The sequence below is a fragment of the Fusarium mangiferae genome, assembly GCF_900044065.1.
Source record: "Fusarium mangiferae strain MRC7560 genome assembly, contig: FMAN_scaffold017, whole genome shotgun sequence".
Lineage (NCBI taxonomy): Eukaryota > Fungi > Ascomycota > Sordariomycetes > Hypocreales > Nectriaceae > Fusarium > Fusarium mangiferae.
Window position 1 is genome coordinate 568,754 of NW_024573937.1, and position 19,428 is coordinate 588,181.

The window sequence follows — 19,428 nt, forward strand, 5'->3', positions numbered from 1 at the left end:
ATCTGCAGCCTCGGCTTAAAAAATCGATCACGCTAAGCAACTACCCTGCATACTGCCACTTTAAAAACCGTCGTGTTGTCAAATGATGGTGATGCTGATGCATTTCTAGAAGGCTAATGACTCAGACTTGAAACCGTTGGGATGATCGATATGCGAGATGCATCAGAATGTAGCCTGTAATTCCTGCGCCATACCCCCAGACAACACCGTCTGTTCTCCCTGCACATCATGCGGCAGCTCGTAGGTATGATACTTTGTCAGATACCAACTCTTGGCATCTGAATCTTCATCATTACTATCCTTGAACTCTGTATCATCCGCCGCTCTCAAAAAGTACGACACAGCATACCGATCTTCCTTCTGAACGCCCCCAATCGGGAGAACACGATGCAGCGCAGAGCGAAATCGCTTGTTAGATAGAAATCTCAACGTATCTGCAACGTTGATGATCGCGTGTCCCTCGCGTGGCTGCACGTACTCCCACGCTCCTGTCACGGGGGACACGACCTGGAGACCCCATTGCGGCGCGAAGAGGAGGGTGAGCGTGCCGATGTCAGTGTGCATGTTCTGACCTACTTCGTTTAGGCTCTGCGTTCCTGGAGGGTAGTGCAGGAAGTAGAGCGTGCTTTTGGAGCGTGCGTCATCGCGGTGGTGGGTGTCTAGGCGAGATGCGCCTCGGAGGTTTAGCCCGTCTGATAGGCAGTCCAGAAGTAGTTTTAGAATGAAGTGGCATGATGCGTTGAACTGGTCGAATAGCTCGAGGTTTTCTTCGACGACGGATGGGAGAGCCCAGCGGCCGAGGAGCTCACTTCTTCCAATCTGATATGGTGAGAGATACTCAGCAAGAGGTGAATATTGTTCACAGTACCTTTAACGCTTCAAACCCATCTTTGAGTGACTTGACAGCCCCGGATTGATTACCAGTAGCTTTAAACCTGATTGGACACACGATCAGTCGACTTAATGCACACGCTATGCAGTGGGATTAACAAACCCATGCGCCAACGATACTGTTGGGGTTTTCAGCTTGTCCTCAACAGGTTGAGAGAACCAGCGCTTAGCGATCGCGCTCACCCTTTCCAAGTCTCTCCACAACTTGGCGGAGGACAAGTCCTGAAGATCGAGATAGAAGAAGCCATCTCTTTCACATGCTTTCAGAAGAGTGTCGAGTTCTTTTGAGTCTCTGTCAAAGAGATTACTGAATTTTACCGTAAAGAGGTTAGCGGTCGCGACGTTGTCGTAAGGATTGGGCTGGGACAGCATGATGGAGTGAGTGATTGGTAATGGATGATGCAGCTGGACTGGCGATACGCAGAATGAATTGCTCTACTTTGCTTTTTAAGTATGAGGGAACTTTTGATGGCATGTGTTGACGTTCTGTGGTGACAGAGGCATTTCAGCTGCTCGCGGACTCGGAAGGTTCGCCTACAGATCAAGGTACTCTTTGTCTACGGCGCCACCACGACAATTGGTATCGGAGCAGTGAAGTTCACAGGCCCTGTAGTTCATTGAGATCACTTGGCTGCTCAACGGAACACGACCTTGGTACAACGTAGGACATCCACTCTAAAACGCCATGTTCAGTGTCCCGAGGCCGCTGCACAGACCTCCTCCGTCGTCGAGACTCTTCCAGCGTCACACGAAAATTTACACACGCATGCCAAGATAGTTGCAGAATGGTCACGGTTATCGTATATACCGATGAGAGCGGAGCTAGCACGATTTGTTGGGACGCATGAATAGATTTCCGACACAACCCACAAGGCAGATCTCGGGGTCCGCGGGACAGGAGCACTTGTAATCCTCCGATGACCGTGTAACACATAATTTGTTTGCGTAACACAAGCCCCCCGCATCTCAGTTCAGCTCATCTCATGTCGGGAAACGCACTGAGCGCCGCCTGTCCCCCCGTGTGCACAAACAGCACGTACCGACTCCCATCCAGCTCTTTGTTCTCGGCTTTGTGCAGAATGGCACCCACTGTTCTCCCCGAGTAAATCGGATCCGTCACAATTCCTTCGAGCTTGCCAATCAACTTGACGCCTCGAGCCGTCTTTTCGTCCCAAGCCGTGTGCGTGCCAGTATTGAACCTCGTATCCAGGATCACGTCGTCAGCCTGAACTGCATCTGCGCCTAGTCCGATGAGATCTGCCGTTCGTTTTGCTATTTCGAGGATTGTGGCTTCAAGAACGCCTTGCGGCTTGTTGTACGTGTCGATGCCGATTATGGAACGGGGCTGACTTCCAGACCGGTCGGCGAGCTTGAAGCCGGCGATCATACCGGCGATGGTACCGCCCGAAGCCACTGGGACGACAATGGTGTCGAAGAATATGCCATGAGCCGCTTCCTGCTCCACAAGCTCGAACGCCCAACGCGCAAAGCCCAGTCCTCCGTGAACATGGGCTGAAGCACCCGAAGCAATGACATACGGACGTCCGCCTTGTCTCTCAACATCCGAAGCAACATCCTCAAGCGCGGAATTCGGCGCAGCCATCTCAGCGCTGAGAATACTATTGACCTGCACATTCCCAGCCTGACTAAAAGCCTCAGAACCCGGACCTCCATGCACCTGCGGTACAAGAATAGTCTTAAGCCCAAGATGGCTTCCGACAGCAGCGACTTGACGCATGTGGTTGCTCTGTGTGCCGCCTGTCGAGATGAGAGTGTCGCAGCTTTGGGCTAGCGCTGATGGGATGACATACTCCAACTTGCGGATCTTGTTGCCGCCGAGACCGAGGCCTGAGGAACAATCCTCGCGCTTGGCCCAGATCTGGGCTTTCGTGGACGTGGTTGAGTTGATGTGACGCGTTAGATTTGGGAGAGGGTGGAGGGGAGATGGATGGGCGAAGAGGAGAGGAGTGCGCTCGAAGGAGGCTAAAGGCTCTGGGAGGGCGACCATGTCGATGGATGGCGAGTTGTCGGTTGATTTCAGATTAGAGTATGCGTTGGTTCGCACCGATTACTTGTAGAGTAACAAGACTTTTTCTCTTACTGCACTACTCCCCCTTCTCTGTAGCCGCTATTTATCTGTTCGCATGATATGCTCGATATATGCTACCTGTCCATGACCCCAACGACAAACCTAATAACAGATGCTAAATCGAGATCCTGATAAAAGTCTTGTCGGAATACGCTGAGCGCTCTGCCATGGTAAACAAATCGTTACTACATACGATAATGGAGAGAGAAAGGCGGCTGCCCGTTGCCTCAGCTATACGAGAACACATAGGCATGTCTCGGGTGACGAAAGTATTAATACTCGCAGAAAAGGGCGATAATCCCGCACAATGTCTCAGGGCACGGCCCCCGGACACCGAGGGAGCTTCGGTATGCCAAGATGCCGTATCTGCAGCTGTGCATTCTCGGGGAGATGGTGAAATCAACATGTATCGTATCTTCATTTTCGTAGCGAAGCTGGCTTCATGTCAATTGGCCGCTGGGATGTCATTTCACTCCTTTTCCTCTTTCTTTTCCGAGTGTGAACACCACCGTCCTCTCGATCAAGTCTACCATATACGGTTTATACCCTATCTCCAATTCTAAACATACTCTATAGCCTCATCTGAGTCCTTGAGCCTCTAAAAATCCCGATTCAATCAAGCTCAGTATCCCACGAGTAATCATGTCTACGACCACTAACGCAGAGCAAGCCAACCTCCATACCCTGAACTTCTCCTCGCTGCTCAACGGAGATGTTACCGAGCAGGCGAACCTTCTCTCTGCTTGTGAAGACCATGGGTTCTTTTACCTAGATCTTCGTGATTGGGACTCTGGCAACATGCTGAGAACGCTAGAGGATGCTTGGGGAGTAATGAAGGGGTGGTTCGACCAGCCGATGGAAGAGAAGATGAAGACCGAGACCATATCTGACGCTCACGGGTATGTTGTTACAATCTGGTGAGAACTGTGGACATTACTAATTCTCTCAAAGGTTTAAACCGCCTGGCGTCCAGTCGGGAGTCAATGAAAACACCCGAGATGGATTTGAAGCTCTGAGAGTAAGATTTGGGCATGTCCACCCCAACACTAGACCCTCAACTGACACCCGCCAGATCAGCCGCGTTGGCCTTCTCAACCGCTCGCATCTCCCAGAAGTAGTGCACGAGAATCTCCAACTCTTCGAAACTCTCCAGCTCTCAGCCCACTTCCTCCTCAAAACCCTTCTATCCCGTCTTTCCGACGCCGCAGGCCTCAAGAACGACGACCGCTTCGAGAGCTGTCATCCTGACCATCTCCCCTCCAAGAGCACAATGTTCTTCATCCACCATCCCCTCAGCGACGTGCTGGACGACAAAACAGCCCGCGGCCACAACGCCCACACAGACGTTGGGTCGTTTACCCTCCTCTTTACAGAACAGCCTGGCTTGCAGGTAATCTCACCCACTACTAATAAATGGGAATACGTCGCTGCGAAACCAGCTCATGCGATCATAAACGTCGCTGATACACTTCGCTTTATTTCCAAGCGACGTTTTCGATCGGCTATGCATAGAGTGTTGCCTCCCGGGGGTAAGATGATGGAGGATAGATACTCAGCTGCTTATTTCCTGCGGGCTAGTGATAGTGCTGTTTTTAAGGGGATGGATGGGGAGGAGGTTACAGCGGAACAGTGGTTTCTTAGCAAGTATAGTAGCTTTAATAAGACTATGGAGGAGCAGAGGGTTGATTCTGTTGCTACGGGGGGCATGGATAAAGATCTTGGGTTGAAGGTCTGAGGCTGGTAGTTGAGATTTCTAGACTACGATGGGCGCTTGGATATGAACTGGATCGATAGCGCTTTTGTGCCGCCCACCTAAGATTTCCAGTCATCACAATTGTCTTTTCATGATGATTCTCCTTTAAGAACTAGATAAGCCTTAGTTCGAGGTGATGTCTAGTTTCATAGTGTGTAAAGTCAAGAGACCCGAAGTCTGCCACATTTGGTAGACGTGGAATTTGCCACCTTTCTTCAAATCTACCACTGCCTGTTTATGTTCCCGCCTAACGACTGTGACCAATGGCCTCCAACCACTCGCCAACCCTGATCCAATGGAGCTTATACTTCTGCAGGTATGGCGCTCCTCTTTCTGCTCACCGACATACCCGAAGACTGCTCAGCTATCGTAATATTTGTGGTGACACAGCCTCTTGATCCCGCCTCCATGTCTCCGTTGCAATATCTTCCGAGTCAGGGGTGTTCGGCCGTTTACCAGCCCTTCATTCCCCGACTACCGATCCATTCCCTCCTAACCCTTCCTTTACTCCTCTGTCTCCTCTTCAAGATTCTTTCGAAATTCCTAACAGTATGCTTATTACACATTCCAAATTCCCCTCCACGTCTCTAGGCTATTGCATCATGAATGGAAAACAGCCTCAGTCTAGCAACAGAGGCAATGCTTCTAACGGGCTCGTCAATGAACAATCACCTCTTCTCTCCCATGGCCGTGCAAAGCCTAAACCTCCTCAACAGCCCAACGATGCAGAGAGTGCAGCTCTGAAAGACGAGCCCTCAACTAGATATCTCGTCGCTGTTTTTGGCAGCATCTTTATCGGTGTTTTCCTCGCTGCTCTCGACACTACCATCGTCGCTACCCTCTCCGTCCCCATCTCCAACACCTTCGGATCGCTGACCCTCGTCTCGTGGCTTGGATCGTCATACCTCATCGCAAACGCAGCTTGTCAGCCTCTCTCCGGTCGACTCACCGATATCTTCTCTCGTCGCTCAGGCCTCGTGGTCTGTAACATACTCTTCGGTATTGGAACATTACTGTGTGGAGTAGCGACCTCGAAATGGGTGCTGCTCGCTGGACGGGTCGTGGCGGGCATGGGCGGCGGGGGTCTCAATGCCATCACGGCGTTCGTTGCCAGTGATCTCGTACCTTTGAGAAGACGTGGCGTCATCCAAGGCTTTGTGCATATTTGTTACGGCGTTGGCGCTGGTCTTGGTGGGTTGTTCGGAGGTTGGATCAATGACCTCTGGGGCTGGAGGACCGCTTTCCTGAGTCGCGTGCCACTGATTGCTATTTCCACCATTCTCGTTTCTATTACCCTACGCAATACTCCCACCAAACACAGTGATAAGTCGAGATTGTCGAGGGTCGACTTCTCGGGCGCTTTCACGCTGTCCTTGACTCTTATTCTGCTACTGTTGGGCCTCAATTCTGGTGGAAATCTCGTTGCATGGAGTCATCCACTGGTCTTAGTCTCCCTGTCGCTTTCAGTGGCAGTTGCCGGGGCCTTTGTTATTGTTGAGTCGACATGGGCCACGGAGCCTATCATCCCCATGCATCTATTGCTTGATCAGACAGTACTCGCGGCATGTCTCATGAATTGTCTTGTGACTATGGTACTGTTCATGGCTACATATTACGTCCCCATATTTTTTCAGATCAATGGCTACTCCACAACAGCGGCCGGCCTTCGTCTCTTGCCGCAAAGTGTAGGCACCGCTTTGAGTTCTCTCACATGTGGCTTCATAATGAAACGTACCGGCAGATACAGAACTTTGGGCATGGCCGTTGTAGCGTGTTCTGCTTTGGGCTTCGTTGGTCTCAGCACTATGACCATCCAGACACCGACTCTCCTCGTCTTGACCTATGTCTTCCTGGTTGGAGTGGGGTATGGTGGCATGTTATCAGTGTCCCTACTCGCAACAGTCGCGGCAGTGTCGCGTGACGATCAAGCTGTAGCAACCTCTGCCAACTACGCCTTCCGATCGATGGGTTCCACGATTGGCGTCACGATTGCGTCGGTAGTCTATCAAAACTTGTTACAACACGGTTTACATCAACAATTTGACAGCAAGGAAGGATCTTCTGAGATAATAAAGCGACTTCTTGAATCTTTAAATGAGCTAAAGCGGCTCCCTGATGGGTGGCGTGACGGCGTTTATAAGGCATACGAGATTTCATTGCGAGGAGTCTTTTTGACTGGACTCGGCGTAGCCGTCTTGGGGCTGATCGCAGCGAGCTTCATCAAGGAGCACAGGTTACATCAGACTATCTCTCGTGTAGACGACGACTGATGCCTGAAGGATTGCTAGTTCTGGTCACTACATGTTCTGGCAGGTGCATCAGAAGTGTACTCGACAGTGAAGTGTATATAAGATGGATATGAGGACCTTTATAGCTAGCAGCTGTTTGTAATTGACTCCTTGCGAGCGTCACATCAAATTCCTATCTGTTTAAGAATTTTCCTTATTTCGCCATTCATAACATTCCAACCTTTCATATGCTCTCTGTGACCCGAACCGAGATGCAAGGTTACGGTATCTTTACTAGACGTGCTTCGATATAAAGACACCTGCCTCACCAAAAACGAAACAGCCTGTACATGCTCATACTCAACAGCATACGACAGCGGTGTCCGGTTCCTGAAGTCTAAGCTTGTCATGGCGCCTCCGCTACTCTTTAAGAGATAAAGAATCTCTACCGAGCCAGTTATAGCGGCATAGTGCGCAGGGGAGCTATACTGCGAGTCCTTGGCGGTACTTTGATCATTGACGGGAAAATCACGTTCGAGGAGATAAGCGACAAGGGCAGGGTTTCCGGAAGACACGGCTAAGTGAAGTGGCGGTGCCTGGAACGTGCTGACCAGTTTTGTTGGGTTTGAATGTCTCTTGAAGTACGATCTCTGTTTGTGATGACGCCATATCGTCTCGACCATACTCTGGTTTCCTAATGCACACGCAGACGACATGGCATGAAGAATGTCGTCTTTCTTGGTCGATGGGAAGGCAAGTACTGCGTTTTCATGACCATATATAGCTGCCAGTTCTCGCGCCGAAAAGGTTTTCGCGTGTGCGATGACTCGTGGAAACTTGAACTTCTGCAAGGTTGCCGGGCTATCAGCCCTATCGTTTATCCAATCGTGCCCACCATTCGATATCAGCATCTTCACCTCCTTGCTGTGGCCGTATCTTGCTGCAAGATGTATGGGCGTAATACCGCCCTGGGCGTACCAGTCCTTGTTTTTGTAACTTATTAAGAGCTCAAGGATAGCGTAATGTCCCCAACTTGCTGCTAAATGTAAAGGTGTCATGAGATTTTCGTCCCGTATGGTGCATCGCGCTCCTCGTTTTAGGAGGGCTGCCGCGTCTCGTAGCGAGCCAACTGTCGCCGCTTCCAGAAGGGCCACGCTCAGTTCTTCCCGGTTGGCAGACTTGGGGATCTGTCGTCGGTCAGCACTTATTAAAACTATGAGGCAACTTGTAGCCTTACATGAGATGCCCCAGGAGGGTCAGAGCTGAAGATCTGAGTACCGAGCCACGACAGCCAGCGTGCAAGCTGGATCAGTGGGACTTTCAGAAGTCCTGTGAGGCTCGACAACGAATCGAGTACTAGTTTTATCAACATCCACAACGAGGTTACAGACTCTCTTACCAGTCCTTCCTTCAACGGCAGGACCCAAGCGCCAGATGATGTAAGACCAGTAATGCAGGCTTGAACTTTGCTCTTCACATTGATATCCGGTATCAGCAGAGAGCAGATGACCGCTCACAGTAAGCTTATGACAACCAACCATCCAAACGAAGAAACTGCTATGGATTCGATAGCCTGTAGTCGAAAGCGATAGGAGGGTTTTTGAGAGGGAACTTCAAATGCACTGAACGAGAATCTCGCGCCACCGGAGGCTCCGATCGATGAGCTATGGCTATGTTCTTTTATCCCAGAATGAAGCTGATCGAAGGAACGTTGCCTCTGGCCTAGCGGTCTTGGTTGGTCTAACATCAGTGGAACAAGTAGAACAAGGTTGAATGAGCAAGTTAAACGCGCAACTTACAGCTTCAGAATTTTCATGAGGCTTTCGATGGAGCTATTTTGCTTATCGAGCTCACTGCTGCAACTTTTGAGCGTGGAATCGGGAACTTCTTGTCTGAATCGTTTCCAAAGATTTCTATCTGCGGCATCGTTGCCTCTTAGTTGTATCTCTCGGGTACCCTTCTCAACCCAATTTATAACCTTCTGAAATGAGCTAAGGATAGAATGAAGTGCGTCGAAGGGGAGTCCGATTTCGTCGTGCAAGTGATCACGAAACTGAGATATCGTTTCATGAAGGGTTTGGCAACTCTCCATAATCGACGTTAGGAAGTAGGGTGCCTCATGCCACTGTTCTTCGATATTTGTGAGCATGAACACAATATTATGGCAGGTCCCAGTCATGGCATTAGCCATAGAGTGCAATTGGTTGAGAGTTATTGCTTCCATTTTGACGCAGAAAACGTGTACGAGTCAACACAGACACCGCTACGAGAATAAACAATCATCTCATGGCTGTGTGCAGCCTTTTAGGCAAGATTGGCTTGAGGTGCTTATCTCGGCATTTTCCCTTCAGTTTTCTGCTGTCCATAGATTCAAAACTCAATGGGTTGAAAACAAGGCGGCATTAGGAACTGGGATTGGTGGGCGAGAACGCCACTTATAGATGGTGGTGTACTGGGTTGGGCCTCAACAACCCCATTGAGCCGTGAGCATCAATCACATCAACGTGGCTTTGTTTGACTGGCTTTCACATGTTCTGTGGCTGATACAGCAGCACACAAGAACAGAGCGTCAGACAATGGATGTCTCAACTTCGCTTCCTGAGTGACGTTGTAGCCTATAGCTGGCTGGCATTTGAGAGTCCTAGATTGATAGGCAAGCCACGCTTTCTAGTAACGGGCTCAACAGTGACAGTGACATGCCACAGATGCGGATAACGAATTAAAATTATCAGCCCTTTGTCACTGTCGCAAAGATATTGGAGTCTTTCAAATTTACTCCCATATCTTGCGCGGGGTAAAAAATAAGCAATAAAGATAAACCAAGCTGCCATTTTTAATCGAAAAATACCATGAGTCTGTCTCTTAAAGCAATTCATCATGTGCTCCGATTTCTTGGCCGATATTAACAACAATCACGCAAAAGAATGTCGAATGGACTGGGGACCCGAGTTCGTGAGCGGTATAAAGGCCATCGCAGCTCTTGGTCGGCTCCTCCTCGTGACACACTCAGAGTTTGATGTATCGGCCCTCGAGATCCCCGGCAGCTACGACAGTAGTAGCAGGCTACTTACAATTGGCGAAAAAGTCCGGAGTTGTTCAAGATTGTATCAAGAAGCGTTTGCCAAATCCGAACAAAGCCAGGCCAAGCTTTCTGGCACTTCTTGGGAGCTGGCATCTTCTCGCGGTTCGGTATATAGATTGATTTATGCTATCGTTTCTATCTGAGTCTAACCTGATCATCAAACCAGCTTCATCGTGTAACAGAGCTGTTTCGCAAAGACAATCCAATCGTGGCATACTCCTCCTTTCGAGATGAATGGGACCGAGTACATCGATACCTCTGCGACGTTCACCCGCACGCGAGTGCATGTTCCGAATCTTGGTCTTGCCTGCTCTTTTTTATCCAAGAATTTGAAACGCTTATCAATAATATGACTAGTAAGTATACGTCTTATTTGTGTGTCGTTAGTCGAAGTGTTGACCATGCGATGCACAGCTGATAATAAGAAGCTTACTATCACCTTGAGTGGAAAGTTAGAAAAGGCCAAAGCAGAAATTAAAACACGTCGATACGACAGTAGGCACCCATTCCTTTTAACTACTCCTTTCTACGTTGACCTAACCTTCGCCAGTTAACCCAGAGTCCTCGTATGAAAAGGATAGCCAAGGATTTGACTTCACATATGCCATCCCACTCTTGATTGCAGCTTTAACTGTACTGCTCCTCTCTGGCATTCTTTTAAGAGCCATTATCTTATCTTGCATGTTCTTATGTGCACTTCTCGTCCTTCGGGAAGGGATGGAGCATTCGAGTCACCAAGCGACATTAGTTGACGACGACGGAGATCAAACCCGCGACCTCGAAATCGAAATAGAACGTTTAACTCAGAAGCACAAGCTTAGCGTACGTTATCTTTCTCTAACTGGTATTACCCATAACAGCGCACACTGAAAACCATTATCATCCAGACCACCATAGGTCAGACGTGCCAAGAAATGAGCAGCTCACTAGCCTCTGCGATAGGCGGAGTGCGAGAGATTCACGACTCCTACAGAGCTATATCTGAGAGGCTCCAAAGCATGAATGAGGATAAGATCGACCGCTTTAGAAAAGTCATGAATAGGATCTCCTACATCATTAGTTGGGACGAGTCCTACAATGCCAACCGCACGACCGATCATCGGCTACGGGAATCAAAAGATGTGACGGTAAGTCAGCTATATCTGCTCACATCGAAGTAATCAAGAAGGCGGCAATAGCTAAGGATAGAGAAGGAATTACGTGAACTTGTCGTCGAGCTGCGCCTGACGTTCTACATCATATTTGAGTGGTCTTCGCTTTACACACGAATCTCACAAGATATATTCACCGCAGCGCTACGTGAAGTTCAATCCTTCAGCTCCCTAGCTACATTGATCGGTGGCATCGATTTGTCGAGTGACAGATTCAAACTGCGGCCTGCTCAACAAGGACAATGGACTCAACGACAAACTGTACCACCACGCACTCGGAGCTTTATGCCACTCGCCACTATACCCCCGACATATTCTGTGGATTGAGATATCTATTTCCCTCAGTCATATGCACCAACGGCCCAAGATGCATTGACGCTAAATCAGGTAGCAGGGCGCGCTGAGATGGAGCTCAACAAACTACATCGTGAGGTAAACCTCTCGTTTGAGGTCGGCTCTAGAACACATAGCGCTAACGCAATGCGACCGACTAGGCCCAAGAAAGCGCGATGAGATCTGTACAAGAGAGGGTGACGGAGGTCTATACCACAACTATGCCAACATTAATCAGAGAACCCAAAGAAAGGCAAAAGCACATCTTAAGTAGAGCTAGCGAGAGCGAGCCGAAACTGGAAGATTCGAATCAAAAGTCAATCTCTTTACGTCATAGGTTCTGGCGCTTCAGAACTAGAGATGGAGGTTAGATACTACTTAGGGTTGTCTTTAGTAGTAATTCTATATTTCACCATTATCAGCACACGCATCGTAAGTTATCAAAACTGGAGCATCTATAATCCAGAGGTACTCCAATATGTAGGATAGAATAACTATCAGACTTATTAGTGCTAGTGACTATGACACAGTGCATAAATAAGTTGATAGTACGAAAAGAAGTTTAGATGTCGCCCTCATCCCAGGCCTTGGAACAGATTCGAGTAGGCCTCCTGTCAACCCAGTCTTCCGATCCCCACAAATCAACCTTACACTCGCAAGAGTCCTGCCCATGGTAGCCCTTATTTAGTCGAATAACATCCTTCTATGTCTCTGAAGTAAGCCGCATGGGCCACTTTCTTAGGTTTTAGCTCTCCTCTAGCAGTCGTTGGGAGACTGAGCGAGTTGCTTAAAGCTCTTGTCAGCCTTATCTCATCTTGTAATCTATATCTTAGGAAGACCTACGCATCGGAAGGACTTTGGGCCCGCCTCCCAGCCATCACAGTACCACTGAGGACTCTGGTTCAGAGATCCACAATGCTCGTCAGTGTAGTAAGTACACGTGTAGCAAAGCTGTGCGCCGCTGATCTGTGTCTTTCCATCGAGAGCAACAGAATGCACCTCCCAGACGTCACTTGAACAAGCATTGGGCCCGATGGTGCCGCCATTGGAGTACTCGGTACAGGTGGAGCCTGACTGGCCGCCGAACTTTTGGCATCCGTCGTAGTCGCCTTCGTAAATGCGGTAGTTAGTGTCGCCCTCTGCTTCGCAGTTGTCGACGTTCTTGTAGGCAGTTACTGTCGGGACATTAGCAAGTAGTCTTTCTGTGTTGTGGGTGTGGCAACGAACAAACGTAGCCTTGAGAGATGGCGGCTAGGCCGCCGATAATGGCAAGAGACAAGAGCATTGTCTTTTGAGACTCGTAGAGTAGCCCGGAATTGATAATAGTCGAATTTTGTGTTGGTTATTCCAAGGGACGAAAAGTAGTGATGCGCCAGCCCTTTATATAGATATCGAACTTTGCATGTATGCAGTTCCTCAGACCAAACCAGGGCTTAACTCCTCCTTTGATGCTATCTCATGACTGCATATGTTGCAACACAAAGACAAGGTACTCAACTAACAAACTTTAGAAATCATCGATGGTCCACCGCAGCCGGGCTTTGCTCCTGGATCCTACAAACTCTGAACATCCTTCGGCTTTACGGAACACAAGAGTTGTAAAGCCGACTTGATGGCGAACTCATCAATCAAGTATCATTAAAGACAACGTTGTGGGCCAAGATTTGCAGATCTTCTGCCAGGAAGGAAATAGAAGCTTTGCCGAGTTATGAGAGGATTATTATAAGATCCCTCGAAAGTATAAACTGCCGGGGTTAGTTGCCCACGGCAGTGGGTCTCATATAGATATCCGGCTAGTCTAGCGGCCATATTTCGGCAGATGAATCTGTAGAAAAAAGCATGAATGACATATCTGAAGCTACAGGGATCTTGGTTGCAAACACGACTTAACATAGAAAAGACCTGATTCAGAGTAAGGTGTTGCCCTCGTGAAAACCTCGTTCTAACCAATAAAACATTAATTCTTTCTAGGTTACCTTTATGCATCCAAGGATTCATCCATTCTGTAATGGACAGTTTCAGAGCTACAGAACGTACAGTACTAATACTAGGTTATATGAACCCAGAAAGCGCTGCCAGAACTTTAGGAAATTAACAAACTTCAAGGAGCAAGGTATTAAAGGGAAGCTGTTAATGCCGACTGGATCACAATACACTAGTTTGGAATGAATGATCAGCGTGTATATGGAGAGGTGTAGCAGGTGACGCCTGTGCCGTTTAAGCGAACCCCTGGCAAAGGAGCCGGCTACAAACTTTCGGTCAAGGTAGTACTCCGTATATGGTAATTCAAAACAGTATTCCTGTAGTATAGAGAAACACGGAACCAAATTACTTTGCAGTGATCTTTGTGGCACATTAGCCACGGGCAATGAACCCTGTCGAAGTACTATGACAAGTCTGAAACCAATGGTGGCAAAGGAGGTCGAGGGATTGTCCACCCAGACAAACTACATCACGGTAGAACCTTAAAACAAAGGTAATGACTATCCAAACTGCCCTTTGTTTTATAAGAAGGCTTATTCTAGTGCTCAGATTCTTTATTCATGTCGGCTATCTTTAATCGGTTTCAGCTCAGATTACTAGATAAAGCTAATCTCCAAGATAAAAGTACTCATAATAGGTCCGCAAATGCATTAGTCTATTAATTTTGAAACTACACAATTAACAAAAAACTCCGAAATACCCGTTGTGTAAATGACGGGATAGTTTAAACCAAGTTAACGACAGTAGGCCTCCCTAAGCAACCTATTCTGTCCACGATACGAGCAGTACGATCATTCTCCGGCGCGTATTTTATATCTTTTCAAGCCCAGTATGTACCTCTATAATGTTGAATGAAACGAGAAATCGGTGCTTGAGTTTACAGATCAACCTGGAAGTGAGTCCGAAGTCTCTCACCGTAACTGTAGAAGATCCACGGAACAGGAGTGAAAGCAAGCGTTATGAAGCCAAGGACGCTGTTACCCCAGCCCAGCCCAAGCTTCGTGTACAGAGGCTCGGCTGCTAGGTCAAGGAAGGCTCCGAATGGAGAACGGACCAACAGATTGGCCGCCAAAGCAGACGCAGCTGCCTCAGCTCCAAAGGAATCGACTAGGTAAATCTGACCAGGGATAACGACAAAAAGGGAGCCAAATCCCACGATGAATGTGCCGATGATAGGGACGATCCAGTGAACGCCATTTTCTGTTGTCCAGCCATAGATGAAAAGGCCAAGGGGAGTAATTGGGCCGAGCCATTTCATGAGAAGAAGACGATCCTCTGGCCTGGGAGCCGCATTCTCGTTGCCCTTCTTGCGACCAAGGAGCTTGTCACTAAGTACAGAGAACATGAGCAAGCCTAGACCCATGCCTATTCCAAGACCAAGATATGCTAGTCCGGCGACACCTGGGTTGAAGCCGTACACATCCTGGAAGACAGAGGGGAAGGTGGTGAAGAGTAAGAAAATGAGACCGAAGAGAATACCAGTGTATAACGATACCAAGAGGACAATTGGGGAGAAAATGAGCAGCTTGAGTGGTCGGACAATAGCGCGTGCCAGCATTTGACCTGGAGTCTCATCTCTGCTCAGCTTGGCTACGAGCTTCTCGTTACCAGTCTGCTTGCGCATTCTTAAAGCTTTCTTTTGCAAGATGACGTTGTAATTTGTTTCCTTCATGAAGGCAAATGTGACCACAGCAATGATGCCGGACTAAGATAATTGTTAGCATTAGAGATTCTCTACATATTGAGGGATGACCTACCAAGATAAGGAGGATGCGAAATGTCCATCGCCACCCAACGTTCTCGGAGACAAAGCCTCCAATAATTGGACCAACAACCTGATAACCAGTTAGGTGGTGCAATAAAGTGAGTCAGTGGAGAAAGACTTACAGGTCCCAGGAGCGGCCCAACAGTGAAGAGAGCCATGGCTTTTCCTCGCTGCTCCTGAACGAACAGATCTGCGACAGTGCCTCCACCGATACTCATTGGGCCTGAGGCAGCGCAGCCAGCGATAATGCGAAAGACGAGAAACATGCCGACATCGGTGCTGAATGCACAGCCAATTGTGAAGGCTATGTACACCAAGTTGCAAAAGTAATAGACGATCAGACGCCCGTATAGTTCAGAGAGAGGTGCAAGGAGAAGGGGACCTAGTGCGAAGCCCAAAACGTAGAGACTGACTGTCATGGCTGTGACGGTAGAGTTGGTGATATTGAACTCATCAGCTAGTTCTGCTGCTCCTGGGGCAAACATTGTCGCAGCCAGGTTTCTATTCGATAGTCAGTGATATTCCATTAAATTAATTAGAAATGGTGAGTTGCTTACGCTGCAAGAGTGAACAGACTCACAATGCCAACATGTAAATTCTTCTGGGTCTTTGACCAATTGAGTGGATGTTCCGGATCATCTGGTCCATCCCAGTCAACAATATTGGGGTTCGACTGAGGCTCATCGACCATTGTCCCAGTCGTTGACAAAGGCTTCTCTTGAGGCTCATTCCCAACATCCTCCCGAACACCAGCCTCCAACTGATCATCCTGAAAGCCTGATTGCGACATCTGAGGCGTTATCGACATGGCTGTTGCGACAGAAAAAAAACAATGGAGAGTATTTCCTCTTTGGACCAATCTGTCGCTTATAAAATGTGATATTTCTTACTGGGATGATAACGCAACAGTTGATACGTGCATGCTGCATGCGACGGTGAAACTTGATTATCTAGAGTGGATCTGCAAAACAAAAAAACCTTCTCATGGACATTTGAGATGGTTTGTTATATGGATGGGGGAATGTGATGTGTGTGGGGTACACAGCAAGTAAGCTGAGTGATGTTATGTCTGCAGGGCTGGGGCTGGAGCATCGGGCCGGACATGGGAGGGGACGGAGGATCGGAGCGGAGGATCGGAGCGGATGATGAACAGATCCGGGGACTAACAGGGATTGTGCGTCAGATGCAGGACAAATACCGTAACTTGGCTTATGCCTTCTGGGTTAGATTCTCACTCTGTCAGCACATTATTTCTCAACGTGAAAGTTAGTTTGTTCCGACACTCCACGGCCAATTCTCACTCCGTTTGTTTACATTTCGCCTCCGGAATTACTCGTCTATCAATCATTTCTGTCCCTGAATCCATGGCGGACCAGGAATCGCGTCCTACCTCTATTACGGAGTGGGGACCGGGGAAAACACCGCAGGGTAGGGCTCGTCTACCCTCGAGCAGACCGCGCGAAAAGCCGCAGCTGTCATGCAACCTGTGTAGGAGGAGAAAGTACGTAACCATGCAATGCACTTTGCCGTCTCTCTTTTCCGTCCCTCTCCGCTCTGACGCAACTCTATTGTAAGCGATGCCCCCCACGTGCTGACGCTTTGTCCCGTTTGTAAGACTACGATGTGACCGTCAAAGACCCTGCAGCAGCTGTGTGCAACGAGAGCTCGGTCTGTCGTGCTCGTACGCTTCTGACAGAGTGACAGGCGGCGATGCGGCACACCAGCCTCGTGTCACCACACAGGACCGCATCCGCCACCTCGAGAGTCTTGTGTTTGATCTGATGCAGCAGTCGTCCGTCAACCATGGCCAGCACGGAGGAGGAACGCCTTGTTCCCCCGTCGGAAGTACCCGTTCCCCCGTGGACACGCCTGTCACTTCACCCGCCGACTACGGTAGCATGCAGTTTCCGGGCGGAGGCGCGAATTACGTGGGTAGTTCGCACTGGGCTGCTGTTCTCGACGGGATTGCCGAGCTCAAAGATCATTTTGATAACGAAGAGGAGTTGTCGCATCCTGATGTCCAGGGCGTTGAGTCGCCTGGTGCGGATATGACTGGCCCCCAGTTGTTCTACGGCTGCCGCAAGCCCGCTAGCAAGGACGAGATACTGGCGTCGATCCCTACCCGCCCGGTAGTAGACCGATTGGTCTCACGCTATTTTAACTCATTTGAGATGTCGCCCGGTTAGTCTTGTCATACAGCTTTATCGTGCAACCACCATGCTGACCCCGCGCCCAGCCGTACTGCACAGCGTACAATTCCTCAATGAGGTACGGAAGCACAATCCTATCTCCTTTATTCATACTGACTAACCCATTATTATCTTAGTATGAAGAGTTCTGGAACGACCCATCTGCAGTGTCGCCCCTCTGGTTGGGCCTTTTGTTCACCATCATGTGCTTGGCAACCCAATTCGAAAAGTTCCGCCTCGACCCTGGCGTGCAGTCCCCCGCGGCTCTGTCCATGGAGAGAGATCTCCAGAAGATGGCTGATGCGTACAGGCTGAGGATTGGTCAATGCCTTGTTCTTGGCAACTACACCAAAGGCGGTCCCTATGTTCTTGAGACGCTTATGCTGTACATTGCCGCTGAGGTGTTTTCAAGCACGGATGCGGAGATCGACATTTGGATCCTGACGGGGAACACGGTTCAGATTGCCCTGCATATGGTAAGCTCAGGGTACCCTCTCCGGTGTTCATTCCCTGACTAACGCGTCACTAGGGGTATCATCGAGATCCAAAGCACTTCAAGGGCATGTCGTCTTTTGCTGCGGAGATGCGGAGAAGGGTCTGGGCGACTCTTGTTGAGATGGATCTCGTACTCTCTGCCCAGATGGGACTGCCAAGGATGATCAAGCAGTGGCAGACTGATACGCAGGAGCCGTCTAATCTTCAAGACAATGACTTTGACAAGACGACGGTTGAGATGCCTCCGTCAAGGCCAGACACAGAATTGACGCCCATTCTTTACCGTCTTGTCAAAGCAAGGTTGATGACGACGGTCGGATATATCTGGGACTTTGCGGCTGATGTGCGACCGTACACCTTTACTGAAGTCGAGAGAATGGACAACAAGCTGGATGAAGCACGCAAGTCGATCCCGGATTGTCTCAAGTGGCATTCCTTCGCCCGCTGCATCACGGACTCTCCTCAGAACATCATGCAAAAGGTCGTTCTAGAAACCCTGTTCTATCGCGCAAAGATTGTTCTCCACCGAAAGTTCATGTTCGGTCCCCCAGCAAACTCTGCCGATTCCAAGCGCATCGTCTTGGAGTCGGCACTCAAACTTCTAGACTACCAACACATACTGCAGGAAGAGACACAACCCTTCTGTCAGCTTTACCAAGAAAGGTGGAGGGTTTCTTCATTAGTCAACCACGACTTTTTGCTTGCGACTAGCATACTGTGTTATTACCTGCAGAACACGAAACGCGAGGGCATGCAGGTTTCTGAGTCAGAACCGATGGATGAAACCATCCTAGCTTCCCTCAGAAGATCTTATGACATCTGGTTGCAGTCGAGCAATTCGTCCAAAGAGGCGAGAAAGGTTGTGAAAGCATTGGCGGTAGTTCTCGGAGTCAATAATACCTCAGATACAGATTCAGGGTTCGACTCGACCATGTCGTTCGGCGTTCCTTCGGGGTATGCCTCTTCCAGCATCAACGATTATCAATCAGGTAAATCACCATTATATTTTAACAAAGAGGAAGTGCTGAAGCTGACATGTGGGCCGATAGAGATTCCAGCAGGTCTCGGCTCACAGTTTCCAATGCTTGATGGCACGATGATGCCGAACTGGGCCACGTTTGCGGACGATTTACTGGCTGCGCCGATAGCTACCCCGAGTAATCAGTGGCAAGCAATGGATGGTAAGTCAACCTTGAGGGTCCCATGTACTTTCAGGGTTTAATAATTAGATCTGTAGAGACGGTGGATGCAATGGGGTCTCTGACATGGCCATGGAACTTGCAATGACATGCATTGGGGGAGAAAGTGGATAAAGATAATTTAGAACGACGCTGACACGAGGAGTAATTTGGCTGGAAATGGGTATTTCCGCGGTATCACCGTATTACTCCGCAGGTTGTTGAGGTACGCGCATTTCTTCTGAGACCAATCACTGCGGCTTGAGAGTTACAGTGGCAGCTTGGACACGC

At 49.1% G+C, this 19,428-nt stretch overlaps 9 protein-coding genes across 9 annotated transcripts; 4 read left to right on the top strand and 5 right to left on the bottom strand.

Annotated features, from left to right (window-relative positions):
* Positions 1–162: 162 nt before the first annotated feature.
* Positions 163–1,263, bottom strand: FMAN_03794 (uncharacterized protein; the record flags this gene model as incomplete). The annotated part of the gene is made up of 3 exons (XM_041824307.1): positions 163–819; positions 869–935; positions 995–1,263. 3 exons carry the CDS (start codon positions 1,261–1,263, stop codon positions 163–165), a joined length of 993 nt encoding a protein of 330 aa, XP_041689801.1.
* A 604-nt stretch (positions 1,264–1,867) lies between these two features.
* FMAN_03793 (putative ACC deaminase) lies at positions 1,868–2,899 on the bottom strand (the record flags this gene model as incomplete). Its single annotated transcript, XM_041824308.1, has 1 exon — positions 1,868–2,899. The coding sequence occupies one exon, from the start codon at positions 2,897–2,899 to the stop codon at positions 1,868–1,870; it is 1,032 nt and encodes a 343-aa protein (XP_041689802.1).
* A 723-nt stretch (positions 2,900–3,622) lies between these two features.
* On the top strand, positions 3,623–4,715 carry FMAN_03792 (uncharacterized protein; the record flags this gene model as incomplete). Its single annotated transcript, XM_041824309.1, has 3 exons — positions 3,623–3,879; positions 3,932–3,998; positions 4,053–4,715. The coding sequence occupies 3 exons, from the start codon at positions 3,623–3,625 to the stop codon at positions 4,713–4,715; spliced, it is 987 nt and encodes a 328-aa protein (XP_041689803.1).
* A 620-nt stretch (positions 4,716–5,335) lies between these two features.
* FMAN_03791 (uncharacterized protein) lies at positions 5,336–7,003 on the top strand (the record flags this gene model as incomplete). Its single annotated transcript, XM_041824310.1, has 1 exon — positions 5,336–7,003. One exon carries the CDS (start codon positions 5,336–5,338, stop codon positions 7,001–7,003), a length of 1,668 nt encoding a protein of 555 aa, XP_041689804.1.
* Positions 7,004–7,146: 143 nt separating this feature from the next.
* Positions 7,147–9,185, bottom strand: FMAN_03790 (uncharacterized protein; the record flags this gene model as incomplete). The annotated part of the gene is made up of 4 exons (XM_041824312.1): positions 7,147–8,148; positions 8,199–8,430; positions 8,479–8,691; positions 8,761–9,185. 4 exons carry the CDS (start codon positions 9,183–9,185, stop codon positions 7,147–7,149), a joined length of 1,872 nt encoding a protein of 623 aa, XP_041689805.1.
* Positions 9,186–9,838: 653 nt separating this feature from the next.
* FMAN_03789 (uncharacterized protein) lies at positions 9,839–11,707 on the top strand (the record flags this gene model as incomplete). The annotated part of the gene is made up of 7 exons (XM_041824313.1): positions 9,839–10,150; positions 10,210–10,399; positions 10,458–10,538; positions 10,594–10,865; positions 10,931–11,170; positions 11,237–11,455; positions 11,540–11,707. 7 exons carry the CDS (start codon positions 9,839–9,841, stop codon positions 11,705–11,707), a joined length of 1,482 nt encoding a protein of 493 aa, XP_041689806.1.
* Positions 11,708–12,283: 576 nt separating this feature from the next.
* FMAN_03788 (uncharacterized protein) lies at positions 12,284–12,812 on the bottom strand (the record flags this gene model as incomplete). The annotated part of the gene is made up of 3 exons (XM_041824314.1): positions 12,284–12,313; positions 12,371–12,702; positions 12,755–12,812. 3 exons carry the CDS (start codon positions 12,810–12,812, stop codon positions 12,284–12,286), a joined length of 420 nt encoding a protein of 139 aa, XP_041689807.1.
* A 1,575-nt stretch (positions 12,813–14,387) lies between these two features.
* On the bottom strand, positions 14,388–16,083 carry FMAN_03787 (uncharacterized protein; the record flags this gene model as incomplete). Its single annotated transcript, XM_041824315.1, has 4 exons — positions 14,388–15,215; positions 15,268–15,345; positions 15,398–15,776; positions 15,833–16,083. 4 exons carry the CDS (start codon positions 16,081–16,083, stop codon positions 14,388–14,390), a joined length of 1,536 nt encoding a protein of 511 aa, XP_041689808.1.
* Positions 16,084–16,639: 556 nt separating this feature from the next.
* Positions 16,640–19,246, top strand: FMAN_03786 (uncharacterized protein; the record flags this gene model as incomplete). The annotated part of the gene is made up of 7 exons (XM_041824316.1): positions 16,640–16,763; positions 16,980–17,456; positions 17,512–17,543; positions 17,602–17,940; positions 17,994–18,948; positions 19,009–19,140; positions 19,197–19,246. The coding sequence occupies 7 exons, from the start codon at positions 16,640–16,642 to the stop codon at positions 19,244–19,246; spliced, it is 2,109 nt and encodes a 702-aa protein (XP_041689809.1).
* Between the last annotated feature and the right edge of the window lie 182 nt (positions 19,247–19,428).